This window comes from Temnothorax curvispinosus, unplaced genomic scaffold (assembly GCF_003070985.1).
Source record: "Temnothorax curvispinosus isolate PA1 unplaced genomic scaffold, ASM307098v1 QBEX01013836.1, whole genome shotgun sequence".
Lineage (NCBI taxonomy): Eukaryota > Metazoa > Arthropoda > Insecta > Hymenoptera > Formicidae > Temnothorax > Temnothorax curvispinosus.
The window spans coordinates 7,182-22,524 of record NW_020223616.1 but is presented as its reverse complement, the minus strand read 5'-3'; the positions used below and the strand labels follow the sequence as shown (position 1 = coordinate 22,524).

At 37.2% G+C, this 15,343-nt stretch overlaps 3 protein-coding genes across 3 annotated transcripts in view; 1 reads left to right on the top strand and 2 right to left on the bottom strand.

Moving 5' to 3' along the window:
* Nucleotides 1-4,280: 4,280 nt before the first annotated feature.
* On the bottom strand, nucleotides 4,281-6,140 carry LOC112464041 (uncharacterized protein K02A2.6-like). Its single transcript, XM_025030810.1, has one exon. The coding sequence runs from the start codon at nucleotides 6,138-6,140 to the stop codon at nucleotides 4,281-4,283; it is 1,860 nt and encodes a 619-aa protein (XP_024886578.1).
* A 1,324-nt stretch (nucleotides 6,141-7,464) lies between these two features.
* The window catches only part of LOC112464039 (cytochrome P450 4C1-like), a gene marked incomplete at its 5' end in the record, with an annotated part of 12,219 nt that continues 4,340 nt past the window's right edge, over nucleotides 7,465-15,343 (bottom strand). The window contains 7 exons of the mRNA XM_025030809.1: nucleotides 7,465-7,769; nucleotides 7,850-8,029; nucleotides 11,290-11,458; nucleotides 12,910-12,978; nucleotides 13,064-13,170; nucleotides 13,353-13,458; nucleotides 13,997-14,099. Coding sequence (XP_024886577.1) covers nucleotides 7,591-7,769; nucleotides 7,850-8,029; nucleotides 11,290-11,458; nucleotides 12,910-12,978; nucleotides 13,064-13,170; nucleotides 13,353-13,458; nucleotides 13,997-14,099 — 913 coding nt within the window. The remainder of the gene's footprint in view (nucleotides 7,770-7,849; nucleotides 8,030-11,289; nucleotides 11,459-12,909; nucleotides 12,979-13,063; nucleotides 13,171-13,352; nucleotides 13,459-13,996; nucleotides 14,100-15,343) is intronic.
* Nucleotides 9,205-10,308, top strand: LOC112464042. The gene is made up of 3 exons (XM_025030811.1): nucleotides 9,205-9,703; nucleotides 9,767-9,881; nucleotides 9,988-10,308. Exons 2-3 carry the CDS (start codon nucleotides 9,767-9,769, stop codon nucleotides 10,299-10,301), a joined length of 429 nt encoding a protein of 142 aa, XP_024886579.1. The 5' UTR covers nucleotides 9,205-9,703; the 3' UTR covers nucleotides 10,302-10,308.

Below are 15,343 nucleotides of genomic sequence, written 5' to 3'. Positions count from 1 at the left end.
GTCTTCTACGTCCTGCTTGCAGGTTGCCCAAAAATAACGTTTCCGGATCTTCCCCAGAGTTTTATTTACTCCGAAATGACCTCCAGAAGGAGAATCGTGCAATTCTTCAAGAATTTCCTTAGTGAATTTCCGAGGAACTACTAGTTGCAGAAAACTCGATTTAAGGTTCGAAGCTTCCCATTTTTTAAAGAGTATTCCCTCTTTCAGGACTAGAGCATCCCAATATGACCAATAGATTTGCGCAGAGACATCTTCCGAAGTTAACACAGAGCGTGGTGGGCGAACTCCAGCCTCTTTGCCTTGGAGAATAACTGAAATACTTGGGTCTGCCCTTTGTTCCAGACGCCAGTCTATCGGACTTCCTTTAATTAACTCAATGCGAGCGATTTCTTTCTCCATAGTTGTAGAGTCTTTCCTCTCCACTTTAGCACAATACTCACAACCGAATAATTCACATGACCGTCTCGACAGTCCGTCAGCATTCTTGTGAGAAAGTCCTTTCCTGTAGACAATAACAAATTGGTATTGCTGAAGTCTCTCCAACCAACGGGCCAACTGTCCATCTAAATCCCTAAAAGACATAAGCCAACGCAACGAAACATGATCCGTACGGATAAAAAATTCTCGTCCCAAAAGGTAATGCCGAAAGAACTTAATAGAATCTACAATCGCCAAAAGTTCACGACGAGTCACGCAATAATTCCGCTCGGCTTTATTAAGGACGCGACTAAAATATGCAATGATCCTCTCCTCTCCCTCCTGCTTTTGTGATAAAACCGCGCCAATTCCTATATTAGAAGCGTCTGTATCTAAGATAAATTTCCCCTCCCCCTTCGGAAAAGAAAGCACCGGAGGAGAGAACAGCGTCCGCTTCAATTCATCAAAAGAGATTTGATATTTTTCTTCCCAAATAAATTTCATCCGATTCCCCGTTAACTCATATAAAGGTTTAGCTATCGAAAAAAAACCTTTAATGAATTTCCGATAATAAGAACAAAATCCAAGAAAACTTCTCAATTGAGTTTTCGTGTGAGGAACCGGCCACCTCTCAACGGCAGCAACCTTCTCAGGGTCAGTAGAGATGCCTTCCGCCGAAATTACATGCCCCAAATATTTCACTTTTTTACTAAACAATACGCACTTCTTAGGATTTATTTTTAAATTTGCCTCTTGTGTAAACGTAGAAATACTTTTTCTAAATTAGCCAACATTTCTTCGAAAGTTTTTCCAAAAATTATTATATCATCTAAGTAAACCAAACAAATTTTAAAAAGTAAACCACGTAAAACTTTTTCCATTAGGCGTTCAAAAGTCGCCGGGGCGTTACATAATCCGAAAGGCATCACCGTAAACTGCCAAAGCCCCCTGCCGAATGAAAAAGCCGTTTTCTCCCTATCCTCAGTACGAATTTTAATCTGCCAATAACCACTTTTTAAATCCAAAGTACAGATACCTGCAAGTTGATCAAAAATATCGTCGATTCTGGGGAGGGAATATGAGTCTTTCTCAGTCAAAGCGTTTACAAAACGGTAATCCACGCAAAATCTTATTGTTCCGCCCTTTTTCCGTATTAGTACAACAGGAGAAGTCCAAGGGCTATTTGATTCCTCAATTAATCCGCATGCCCTCATTTCCTCAATAACCTTATCCACCTCCCCTCTCATCTGAAAAGGAATCCGTCGAGGTACCTGTTTTTTGGGGAGAGAGCCTTGCACATTTATGACATGTTCAACAATATTACAATTTCCCGCAATAATATTTTCGGAAAACACATTATGAAATTTCCTAAGAAATTCAGTAAAAAGTTCCTTCTGAGATAGATCGAGATTCCGAGAATTATTATCGAAGAGTTCCCTTAAGGAGATAGGGACTTTATTAGGAACATTCTCTATTCGAGCCAACTGTATTTCCGGATTTGTGGATTGAAAAGCAAGATCAAAAATTTCCTCTAAATTTACTCTTTTTAGAAAATCTACGCCTAAAAGGCAATTGTCATTAATATCAGCAACAAGCAAAGGGAATTCAATTGAAAAACTACCTATTTCCACTCTAGCTTTAACTTCAAATTCTACTAAAACTTTCTCTCCAGTAGGATATCTCAAATTTATGTCCTCAACTCGAAACTTCCTCTTTCCTTCATCCACAAATTTCTTATTCACAATTGAAACGTCAGAGCCCGTATCTACCTTAAAAGAACATTCCTTTCCGTTAATCTTTCCCTGATAACAGAAATAATTGAAACTCGGCTTAATTCTATTTTCTTCAAAAACATTTTCTTTATTAATATTCAGAACAACATTTTTATCAGTAATAATCGGGGTATCGACAATTCGAGCCAAACCCACCCCGCAAAGTTTGACTAGATCGCGTTTTTCCCTTCCTCGGGGCATTCAGACCGGAAATGTCCGGTCTTGCCACAGGTCCAACATTCGCCGCGGCTGGCGCCAAATTTGCTGCCATGCCAATTTCCCTTCGGGCCCTTCCCCGCCTTCTCTTTCTCTTTCTCTACACTTTTCTTTTCTTCAGCGCGTTTTTCATTATCACCCGCATGTTCGACTCCCTTTTTCGCAAAATTTCTATTAAAATTCTCTCTATAATTGTCTCCCTGAATGATTCTAAGTGCTTTAGCTCTTTCGACGGCTGCACTCAGAGAGGAAATACCTTCCATCTGAAGCGCTCGTTTAATGAAACTATCCGAGACGGCAGAAACAAATTGTGCGCAAGCGATCTTATCGCGCAACTCACACGGGCACTCGGGGTACGCCAGGCGCGATAGTCTGTCGAGTTCGGAACCAAGAGCAGCCAAATCTTCCCCAAATTTCTGCTTACGATTCGTGAACGCGACATAACTATTCTGCGATTGTCGTCCCTCCCCAAAACGCAGCTCAAGCTTTGCTTTGAGCTCAGCGAAATCCAGTCGTTCGACGTCCTCAACCGTCTCCAAAACTGAGCGCGCTTTCCCCCTCAGGCTCGAAGCCAACGCGATCGTTTTGGTAGCGTCATCCCAATTATTCGCCCGCGCGATTAAATTTAATTGCGAGAAATATTCGTGCAATGAGACGGTTCCGTCATACGTGTCGGGTTTCAGCTTGTATCCAAGCTCACTCGCGACCGCGACACTTTCACCCACGCGCACCGACCGTACCTCCGCGCCGCTCGCGACCGTGGCCCCCGCGCCGCCCGCGACCGCGGCTCTCGCGACCGTGGCTCTCTCTTCCGTGTGCGCATTTCGCGTTTCCGCGCCGCTCGCGTCTCGCGCCCTCGAGTCCCCGGACGCTCTAATAATGGAAGGACTTAACTCTGTGTTGGAAATAATCCCGCGGAGACGGCAGAGCTCCTCCTCCTGGCGGCGGAACGTCTCCACATAATCGCGCTCCCTACGTGCGTGTTCCTCGCGCATCAGGCGGATCTCTTGTATGACGGCCTGGAGAATCACAACTTCCGCCGACGTCTCTGTAGCGCCCGACTGCGGAGTCGCTTCCCTCAGCCGCTTCCTTGTGCTGGACATGGCCGTCGTATCGTATCTCTCGCTCGTCCGATCTTTGCTCGTCCGATCTTTGCTCGTCCGATCCCGGACGAGCCCCCAAAAATGTTACACTCGCCGCGCGTTCGTCACACTCACACAGTCACCACACTCCCGAACGCGCCGCGCTTCCCCGTCACCGGGAAATAAGGAACTCTCTATTATTATATAAAACGGATTTATTGCTCAGATACAACGAGTCACGTCTGTAAGATACGAAGTTCAGAACCAAATCTGACAAGCGTAATAATAAACAATCCACCGTCGCTAAGGCTACCCGCAACTTCTCGCTACGGGGCGACTCACATGAGCGCACGGCACGGGCGAACAGCACGGGCGTAACAGTATATATAACAATATAGAACAATAAAAAGATTACTGAATATAAAGTATTTTTGAATACTTTTATGCTCATTATACACTGTTCCTCGTTAAAAACGCATTAAATTAAATTAAATATATATAAGAATAAAAAAATATATAATTAATATCATTATATCGTTAAATTGTGATAGGTCTTGCTCGGTTTTTGCCGTCAATTTGTCATCAGACAACACTACACAAAGCTTGCTCGATTTTTGCCACCAATTTGTTGTTAGGCAGCACTGTGCAGACCTTGCTCGATTTTTGCACCAATTTATCATTAGACAGCGCTGCACAGATCTTGCTCGGTTTTTGTCGCCAATTTATCGTCAGAGTGCTCGACGCAAATATTACTCGGTTTTTGCCGCCAATTTACTGTTTGGTTATATGTGTATTATTCGCGGGACGGGGACGCATCCCACCGCTGCAATACCGCGCGAAGCCTGGCGTCATGCTCTTGTATGGTTTTCCCCCACACTATTATATCGTCTATGAGGTTAGCGACTCCCTCTAGGCCCTCCAGAATCTGTGAAGCTCGCTTTTGAAAGCACTCCGGAGCGGACAAAATTCCGAAAGGAAGTCTGCAAAAACAAAATCTCCCGAATGGGGTAATAAACGTAGTTAGCTTCTTGGAATCCTCACTTAACGGCACCTGCCAAAATCCTGACACACAGTCAAGTTTCGTAATATATTTGACCCCATTCAGCTGGCCCAACGTATGTTCCACGGTAGGCATCGGATGATTCTCACGTTCCACCGCCTGATTCAGTTTGGTTAAGTCCACACAAAAACGAATGTCATCTGTATTTTGTTTTTTCACTAGAACAATACCGCTGCACCAGTCAGTTGGCTCATCTACTTTCTCAATGACACCCATCTGCAACATTTCTTCGAGTTTCGCCTTTAACTTTGTCATTAATACTAATGGCACCCGACGCGGTTGAGATAAACAGAATGGTTTCGCGTCTTTACGAAGTTTAATACTGTACGACGTTTTCAAAAGACCTAGGCGATTAAACAAACCGGGGAACTCTGTAAAAAGTCTTACAGTGCTCTGTGCAGAAACTTGTGAGCACCGCATCACTAAATTTAGTCCGACACATTCACCTCGTCCTAGCAAATTTTGCCGTAGTCCTTTTACGACAAACACGTTGGCATTCAACGCCCGATCTCCGTAACTAAGTCTGGTAGTGAACATGCCGATACACTTCAACGAATCGCGGGAAACACTTTCTAGGTTACGATCCGCGGTGTGTAATTTACCAAAAGTTTGTCTATTTTCTTCGTACGTACTGTCGGTAATTAGAGTCACATCGGCACCGGGGTCCAGTTGAAAACAAATTGTAACGCCATCTACCGTCACTTTAGCTTGCCACGGCTCGTCCGATGGAACCTGCGATTGGCTCACCGTCGCCACAAAGAACGGGTCTGTACTAGAGTCATCTTCTACTTGCTGTATGGCAGTCTTGGGTTTATTCTTCTCAGACCTGCCATCTGCCGTTCCGGATTTGCACACTTTCGCCCAATGGCCTTCTTTAGCACATTTATTGCATTTCGAACTACGCGCGGGGCATTCCTCTTTTGCATGCTTCTTCTCACTTCCGCAGCCATAGCACTTCCATGGCGTGGAATAATTCCTTCCTTTACGAGCTTTGGTTTTGTTTTGCACACGGTTTACCGCCGTTCCGGTTCCCGCAACATCCGATCGTAACAATTGGTTCTGTTTTTGTACCGTCTCATAGCTTCTAGCTACTTCCACGGCTCTTTTGTAGTCCAAACCATCGAGAAGCTGCAATCTCTCTGAGAGGCGTCGATCGGCCACGCCCACTACGATCCGGTCGCGAATTAATTGTTCACGGAAATTCTCGTACTCGCACGAATCTGCTAACTTGCACAAGTCTGTAATAAAATCCTCCATGCTCTCCCCCGGAGATTGCACGCGCATATTGAATCTCGCACGTTTGTAAATAATATTCTTCCTTCCGTTAAAGAAGCCGTCGAACTTCTCTTTTACTTTAATAATGTCTTTAGCGTCGGTTTCATTTAAATTAAATGAAGTGAAAATGGTTTCCGCCCTCGGTCCCATCGCGTATAACAACGAATTTACCTGTTGCTCTGCACTTGTCACACCCGCCACAATGCAATAGCGGTTAAATCGGGATTTATATGTATCCCAGTTTTGAGGTTTGTTAAAGTCAAACGGTTCCGGGAGAGCCACTCCCGGTTGCACGATCACTGCCGTCGTGTCGGACATCTTGTCTTCTCCGCACGCACGAGCGATGTTTTTCACACGGACAACCAAAGTCACAATTCTTCGTAACTCTCTTCCTTAATGTACTCGGACACTCTTTGGCGTAAGTTCGACGCTGCCACCATGTATTATTCGCGGGACGGGGACGGGAAGGACAGTGATTGTACTCGCGAATAATCAGGAAACGTGTTCTTTATTGCGCTTCTGTGCCGGGCCTCTCTACCCCCGGGCGCCGTACTCAAGACTCAAGACAGACCGCTCCCGCGCTCCTCCTCCGTGGTACCTCTCCCTAACCTCTCCAGATGTCGCTCTCCTCATGCCTGTCGACGACTGTCCCATTGGCGCTGTTCGCGCGGTTAATATGAACGATACCATCATACGACAATATGAGTATATTTGTTCGTATATTGCCGCCAAAGTGTCGTCAGGCAGCGCTACACAGATTTTGCTCGATTTTTGCCGCCAATTTGTTATTAGAGTGCTCAACGCAAATTTTGCTCGATTTTTGCTGCCAATTTGCTGTCTGGTTACATTGCCACATATGCCCGTATTTATTGTTGGCAATTTGCTATCTAATTATGTCAGCAGATTTTGTTACATATTTGCTAGCATTTTGTCGACATTATTTTATTAAATCAAATTCTGTATTAAATTTGTATCCTTCTTGTCAACAACATTTGTAGCAAGATTTTACAAAATCTGTTTTCGACAGACTTGGCTATCTGGGTAAGGTTTGATATTCATTGAACTCACCCCGTAGAACCAGGCGAATTTAGAATCCGGTAAATCGGTCACGTTCATCTTTCGCGCGATGTCATTATGAACAAACGTGTCATTAAACCCTCCGAATTTCTGCGTCTTTCCTCGTCAGAAACGTTTTCTGATTCTTTATGAGTCTTATGTCGTCCCAGATCGTCGATATATATATCCATGTTATGCACGATCTATCTAGGTTAACCTGTGTAAACACTCGCGTAATCGCGTAAACGTTAGTGTGCGCTAATAGCGCGCCCCCCCGAACGCAGCCTTTATACTTAACAGAACAGTAGTATAACTCGGTAAAATTAGATATTTAAAGATTTCATACATTTTTTTGAAAATATCGTACACACGGTGATAATGCACATAAGTACACAAGTTGCATATACATAAGATTACACACAAATATATTGCACACACGACTATATTATACATATAAAATATTAAAACCGTACGAACATGTTGTATATATATCATTATTAATATTATAATATATATAGTATATTAATAAAATAATCATTTATTTATTATATATTATATATTTATTATATTTTATTTACATTTTAATTTGTGACCAATAATGACACCGATAATTTTGTACAAAGTTTTTACTGGTATAATATTAGCAATTGTTTTGTAGACAAATGGAGCCTCTCCTTTGTTTTCTATAATGTTCATTAAATCGGTATTTGCTTCAAAGGCTTGCATTTGTTTCACAGACAGGGATAAATTTTACGCAAAGTGTATGAGCAGGGCGAAGTACCAAATCGGCCTGTATCCGAAGATTTTTTAAATAATCAATGGGCTCCAAGTAGAAATTGTGTATGAGAGAAGCTATCATCGCCTTCAATTCCAGTATAGCGAATCGTTGACCTTTAATTTGGTATGTATCGTAATTTGATTATATTATATAATAATATATTATATATTAAGATATAAGAAACACAGCTTACCGATGCAGTTACGTGGTCCAGCACTGAATGGTAAATAGGAATAAGGATGACGATTTCGTTTTCTCTCTGGCAAGAATCTGTCGGGATCAAATACTTCTGGATTTGGCCAAAAATTGGGATCTCGGTGGATTGCGTAAATATTAAGATTTATGATTGTTCCAGCAGGTACTACATATGACTCTAAAAAAGGCATATATATATCTATACTAATATATATATATTTTGTGACCTATACTAATATATATATATTTTGTGATCTATACTTATATATATATATATATACTATATATATAGAATACAATAAGATTTACAAATAGTAATAAACAACTTTAGTAAAATTTTAAAATTGAATATACATCTAATACAAATTAGAAATTTGCACTTGGCTTCCTCATAAGAAGAAGTGATGTCTTAAGTCATCGGCTAATACGGCCCTCTGATTGGCTAATGACGACTTAAGACTATACTTAAGACGATCTTGGATATAAGAACCGACTATGAATACCGGCCTTAAAGAATTATATATGAAATAGAAATAGAAAGACTGAAGAATATAATAAAATTAAAAATAGACCGATATCTTAAAATTTGCGGAAGTTAGAGCTATTACAGACATTTTTTTTTTTAATTAGGGACCTTTGATCGCGTATATAAGGCTGGGTTTAATCAACCAAATCTTAAAGAATTATATATGAGATAGGGGTAGAAAAGACTGAAGAATATAACAAAATTAGAAATAGATTGATATCTCCAAATTTACGGAAGTTAAAGCATAAACAAACATTTCTACAAAAATTCAGAATTTTATTTAAAAAGAACCGCTTTGCCGATCATTGCCAAATTCAATCCCAACTTTCCTTACATGATACTCTATTGATTAAAAAAAAGTGCACTCCGATATCTAAAAAATTACGGAAGCATCAAGAATTCAAAATTTAAAAAAAAAAAACCCCTTGATTATTAGCAATTTTTATTAATTCTATTATATTCTCCAGTTTTTCTACCCCTATTTCATATATAATTCGTTAAGATTTGGTTAATTAGTTCTGGAGTTATAGAAATTTCGGTAAATTTGGCACATACACACACACATACACACACATACATACATAGACATTTTTTAAAATTGCAATTTTTCGACGTTTTAGAACATTTTGAACACATTCAGAAAAACAAAAAAAATTTTTTTTTAACGAAAACAAAGCTTCTTCTATAAGAAAGCAAAAAATGTAAAGCAAATAATGTTATTTAACTTTTATTGAGCATTATTAACAGAAACAAGACCATTATGATTATTCATGATATACAATTAATTCAAAAGAAAATGCCATTTACGGTCTGAACTAGATCTTTATTTTAATATTGTTTATTTTGTCGAATAAAAAAGATGTTTATCTTATTATTATTGCGATAAATATCACCACCTGACTCACAATCAGTGACAGAATTGATAAGACCGTAATCCCGAACACCTGTCACGGATTAAGGGAGATTCCAGGTTCGAACTCCGGCTAAAGGAGATATTTTTCGCAATAAATTCTTTATAGTAATTTAACCCGTTGAGGTCACATGGGGTCTAGTGGGACCCCAGGCTAACTTTGCGTCTACGTATCTTCGAAGAGACGGTTTAGCATGGAACTTGTGGCGCCATTTGTTGTTGTTTGAAGGTACTACAATAAGTTTCAAGGCTTATCGAAAGTCAGCGTGGCGTCAGTGCGTCTGTAGACATCGATTTGTACGGACGGTTTTTTTTTTGGAGATCCAGCAGACCCCATGTGACCATAGTGTGGCAAAATCGGAAAAAAACGTGTGCTAAGAAATTAATTTTTTTTTCGTTAAAATGTGATTGACAACGTAAGTATTAACACGTACTGTCATTTTTTTTGCCACAAAATAATAGTTATAACGTTTATATAGATGCCATATAATCTGCGATCTCGAACGACTGCTGACTCCAATTGTCATTGTTTTGCACTACAATGCAACAAAAGGAGGCACAGATTGTTTCGACTGGCTGTGCCATTCCCATACGGTGAGTTCGAAGACTAATCGCTGGCCTGTAAGAGTTTTTTACGGAATGCTTGACCAAGCTGCAGTAAATGCGCGCATTTTACTGAAGTGAAAATCTGTAAATGCAGGCATCAACAAGAGATTACCAGCCAAAGAGTGCTTAGACAAAATTTGTATGCATCTCGTCACGCCGTACTTGGAACGTCGCTTCGCGGAACCAATAATGCTTCGATCCTATTTACGTATAGGCATCGGTGAGATTTTAGGCAAGACCCAAGAGCCAACTTCCGCAGAAAGAGTTGAGTTGCCGAGCAAAAAAAGATGCGGCCTTTGCAAGCGAGGAAGCGACAGAAAGACAAAATATCAGTGCCCTTCTTGTCTACGACCCATGTGCGACGAACATCGGACGAATTTCTGCACTGACTGCGCTGGTCAAGAGTAGTTTTTCACAGTTCCTATAAATTTTTTTTACTTTTTTTAATGTAATTATTAATAAAATATACAGCTTTTCTCACATAAAAACAGTTTTTCACTTTATTTTACACGTTCAAAGCTTACCTATTTGATTTTACGAATTTCATGAAAATTGATAACTTCAAACTGTACAATAAATATACTTTTTTCAAAGCACGTTATAATACTATTTTTTTTTTAAGTATACTATTTTGAGAGTAAAACGCAAAAAAGTTTTTTGCTTTATCTCAAAAATTGAATATTTGACGAATATTTTTGTAAAAAAAGGCAAATTTCTCGAAAAATTTCTCTCTCGCGTTTTTTCAACATAAAAACGCTTAAAAAAGGAGAAATAAATTATTGGATTATAAAGAGAAAGTCTTAAACTAAATTCCAGTTCAAGGTTTGAGTCGATACATCAAGAAGAACGCAAATGGCAACTGTTTTTCTGCGTGGGGTCCATTGGACCCCATGTGACCTCAACGTTATTTTTAAGAGGTGTGACCTCAACGGGTTAAATAAGATGCTTATTAGCATCAAAGTTAAATCAATTATTAATTTAAGTAGGGGTAGGAGATTGTTTCAACAGAAACTCTATGTTTTAAAGCCGACAAACAATCGGCGCACCGTTTACTAGGTTGGAAATTTGTGCACTTGGAACTACATAGATTTATATTATTAGGCTACCAAGCTCCAGCTTAGACTGTAAATGGCATTTTCTTATAAACTGATTTATTAAACATTATTTGCTTAACATTATTTTCTGAAAATATTGTATATTGTATTAGATGTAGTTTTGTATATAAAATTTTGAAATATTACAGAAATATATAAACATCAATAAAAATATAGAAATTTTAGAACCTTTGAAATATTATAGAAATATTGCATTTTATACACATATTTGGTATATACATTTATGAACATATTACGTATTTAAAAATATAAACAGTAAAAAATTGGTTATAAATGCATACGTAATTTTACGTCTTCCGCAGTAATTCGTGATATTAGAAATACGCTAGGATAAAGGCGTAATCCTTCTTTTATACACCTGTCTAAATATGGCAAATCTTGCAATAATTTCATTGTAAATTTCTCCCCATTCTCTTGCAATGCAGTATTGACTTCGTTCCTGACACGATCCTGTATCATTATTATTAATTAAAAAGGCGTTTTTTATTATTGTGATGGTTCTATGTAAAAACAAATAAATTCTTAAAAATTCGGAGAATAATTATTTTACAAGTATCTTGATTAATTTGCTTGAGAGAAATATGTATGTATAAAATACATACATTTAAAACATAAAAAAATATTTAAAATATGTACGTGAGTGTGTACGCGTTCATATGCGTGTCCCCTCACACACGCACACACACACACACACACACGTGCGCGCGCGCTCACTTGCTTGTTTACTCATTCTTAGGGCCTAAGCAGAATGGCTGTCTTATAACCTTAAGGCAGTGTTTTATGTCTTAAGTCTTTGTCTTATGTAACGCACAATACTGTGTGTGAGTGTGTGTGTGAGTTCGCGCGCGCACACGTGTATACACATTTTCTGTACATCTACACAGTAAAAAATTTTGTGTAATTTTAATATTTTTTACATGTCCCAGAAAGTCCACTCTAAATTTTAAGTTAAAATGAGTCATTCATCGTGTGTTACTTGTTGATAAATTAGAAATGTTAATTAATTGACATTATACTTTACATTTATATTTGTTCTTTTGACTTTATTTTTTAAGTTATATTAACACATAATATTAATTATTTTACACATTTTACTTGAATTATATGTAATAAAAACATTTAATTTTAGTCAATTTGATTATTTTGTGTGTCAAAGTTTACGATTATTTTGAAAATTTACTTTAACTTTTACTTATGTGTTAAAATAATTTTAAGACGTGTTGATTTTTTAAAGTAATTGTGTTAAAAAATCTCAAAATAATATTCAATTTCTAAATGATATTTATAAAGTGTTAAGTTATCACGTTGACATAAATGTAACACATGAAAATGTTAAGAAAAAAATAACATACCTGTTGTATGTTAATTTTACATTGAAATAATAATCAAATCTTGGTAACACAAGAAAATTTTAACATTTGGACCGCTATGTATGTACACACGATTTTTTACCGTGTAATAATGCAGAAAAGCAACATGCATACATTACGCGTATTCCCACACTTATAGAGTTATTTAAAAAGTATATTGATACAATTTTAATATATAATATATATTAATACAATTTTAATAAATAAGTTTCGAAAATAATTAATTCTCTTGTTTAAGGCTTTAACCCCCATTATCTTCGTTCGAGCAGAGTCAGTGCTCTCGTATGAGCGCTGCACTCAGATATATCGCGCGTTAACACTTTCTTCAAAGTCTAATCTAAAAATTTTAAAAAACAATTATACAAATATAATCTAGAAGGTTTTAATTAAATGAAAAGCGAAAAGTTTCAGAGTCAACTTTTATGCTACATCTATACAGTTAAAAGCGAATAAAATGTAAACTAAGTGTTCGCTACATATGAAGGCAATGGAGGGTTAAAGATTGCGGCTCATATTTGAGCCGATAGATACCTGAATATCTCTATGTTCAGCTAATAGTGCCAAAATAAAGCACAGACCCATCGCTGTAGTATCATGACCCTGTAAATATATTATATATTTATATTTAGATAAACTAAATAATGAATAAAAAAGGTTACAAGAGAAATTACAAATGTACATATACCTCAAACATAAAGGTATCGACTTCCTCTCTGATATCGAAATCAGTCATAAGATCATCACGAGATGCCGCTATTAGAAGATCCAACATTGCAAGCCGTTTTTTTGGTACTAAATGTGTAAGCATGTGGGAATCAATTTCATTATCTAATTTTTCTGTAATGTTTTCATTACATAACATTGACTACGTTAAGAATTTAAAATATACATTTAAATTTTAAACTATGTAATACTAGTAAGTTGTAAAATATAAATTATGATATTAAGGAACAGTTACTGATTACATTACGTACTTCCTATCGGTTCTGCGTCATCTCTCTCTGCCAACGTGTCATTGCCAAAGCTTTTTAAGTATTGACCATTAGTGCGATCATGATATAGTTTTCTTTCAGCGATAATCTATATAAATAAAACATTAATGTTTCTTTAATGATTTATACACAGACTTCCGTGTACTACTAGATTACTACCTCTGTAGCCAGAACTGAAGCAAAGTTGAGGAAATATCGGCAGCCATTTTCTGGGAGGCATTTCATTTACCCGATGTTTAATTGGCATGTAGATGCAAATGCTTTTTCTTATGAGAACGATTCTTTGCAGACACACAATATTACACACGGAAAAACAAACTCTGTACACAATAAAATTTGCCTCTCAAAAAATGGCTGCCACTATCCCCACATTGAAATATTGCCTCACTTTTCAACAGGCCGATCGGCTGAAAATAGCGGTCTAGTAGTATATATAGTAGATTTGTGGATTTATATAAATTAATAATGCATTATTAGCAATATCTATATAATTATTATTGTGTGGTCAATATTTATGAACTATTTTACAATGTTTTTATACAATAGTCGTAGAATCAGTTATGTAATTTTTTAAAGTAGATAATGTTCAAATATAATATATTAATTAGTGTAGCATTATTACGTACTTGTTCAGTAAATCCATGTAATATTTTTAGCATTTTTCTTTGCTCTCTACCTTTTGATGTCAACGAAAATATCCAATTGTTATACAACCATGGCCTCACCATTCTAAAAAATTAATGAATATTAGACATGATACTTTAAGAAGATAATAGTATAATTTTGTAAAACTTATCTTTAATTTTTTTATATATTCTTACAATTAGTAATATTTCTGTAACCATATAAGAAAGAAGTACATTTACAATAAATACTAATAAAATGATGTTAAATCGAGATAATAGAATCTTATCATTACTATTATATAAAACGCGACTGTTTGTCTGTCCGTCCGTCCGTCCGTCCGTCTGTCCGCGAACTACTCATTCGTTAGTGGACCGAATTTTTATCAAGGGTACATGAAACAGGGGTAGAATTTCCCGGGGAGTGCCATAAAGTGTATAGTTTATTGCTACCGATTTTCTGGAAACCGATTTTTTTAATTCTTTCAATTTTTCCTGAAATAATTGACCGAATCTCAAAGAATTACGTATGAAACAGGGGTGGAATTTTCCGGAGAGTGCTATAAAGTGTATAATTTTTCGTTACCGATCTTTTTGGAAGCCGGTAATAGAAATTTTTCCAATTTGTCGGGAATTAATTGACCGAATCTGAAAGAATTGTATATGAAGTAGGGGTAGAATTTTACGGCGAGCGCCATAATGTGTACAGTTTTTGTTACCGATCTTTTTGGAAACCGGTTTTTTTAATTTTTCGGGACATAATTGATTAAATCTCAAAGAATTATACATGAAGTAGGGGTAGAATTTCCCGGAGAATGCTATAAAGTGTACTATTTTTTGTTACCGATTTTTTTGGAAACCGGTTCCGAATGATCATATCTCAAAGAATTGTACATAAAAAGTAGGGGTAGAATTTCCCGGAGAATGCTATAAAGTACATAATTTTTCGTTACCGATTTTTTTGGAAACCGGTTCCGAATGATCATATCTCAAAGAATTGTACATACAAAGTAGGGGTAGAATTTCCCGGAGAGTGCTATAAAGTACATAATTTTTCGTTACCGATTTTTTTGGGAATCGGTATCAGAAGTTTCGAAATTTTCGGGAAATAATTGATCGAATTATAAAGAATTGTATATAAAACAGGGGTAGAATTTCCCGGGAAGTGCTATAAACTGTAGTTTTTCGTTACCGATCTTTTTGGGAACCGGTATCTTTTTGGAAATCGGTTACGAAATTTTTCCAATTTTTTAGGAAATAATTAAGTGAATCTCAAATTGTATACGACAGAATTAAACTTTAGTCGATAAAAAAGTAATATTTTTCAATTTATAGCATTTGAGACAGAGA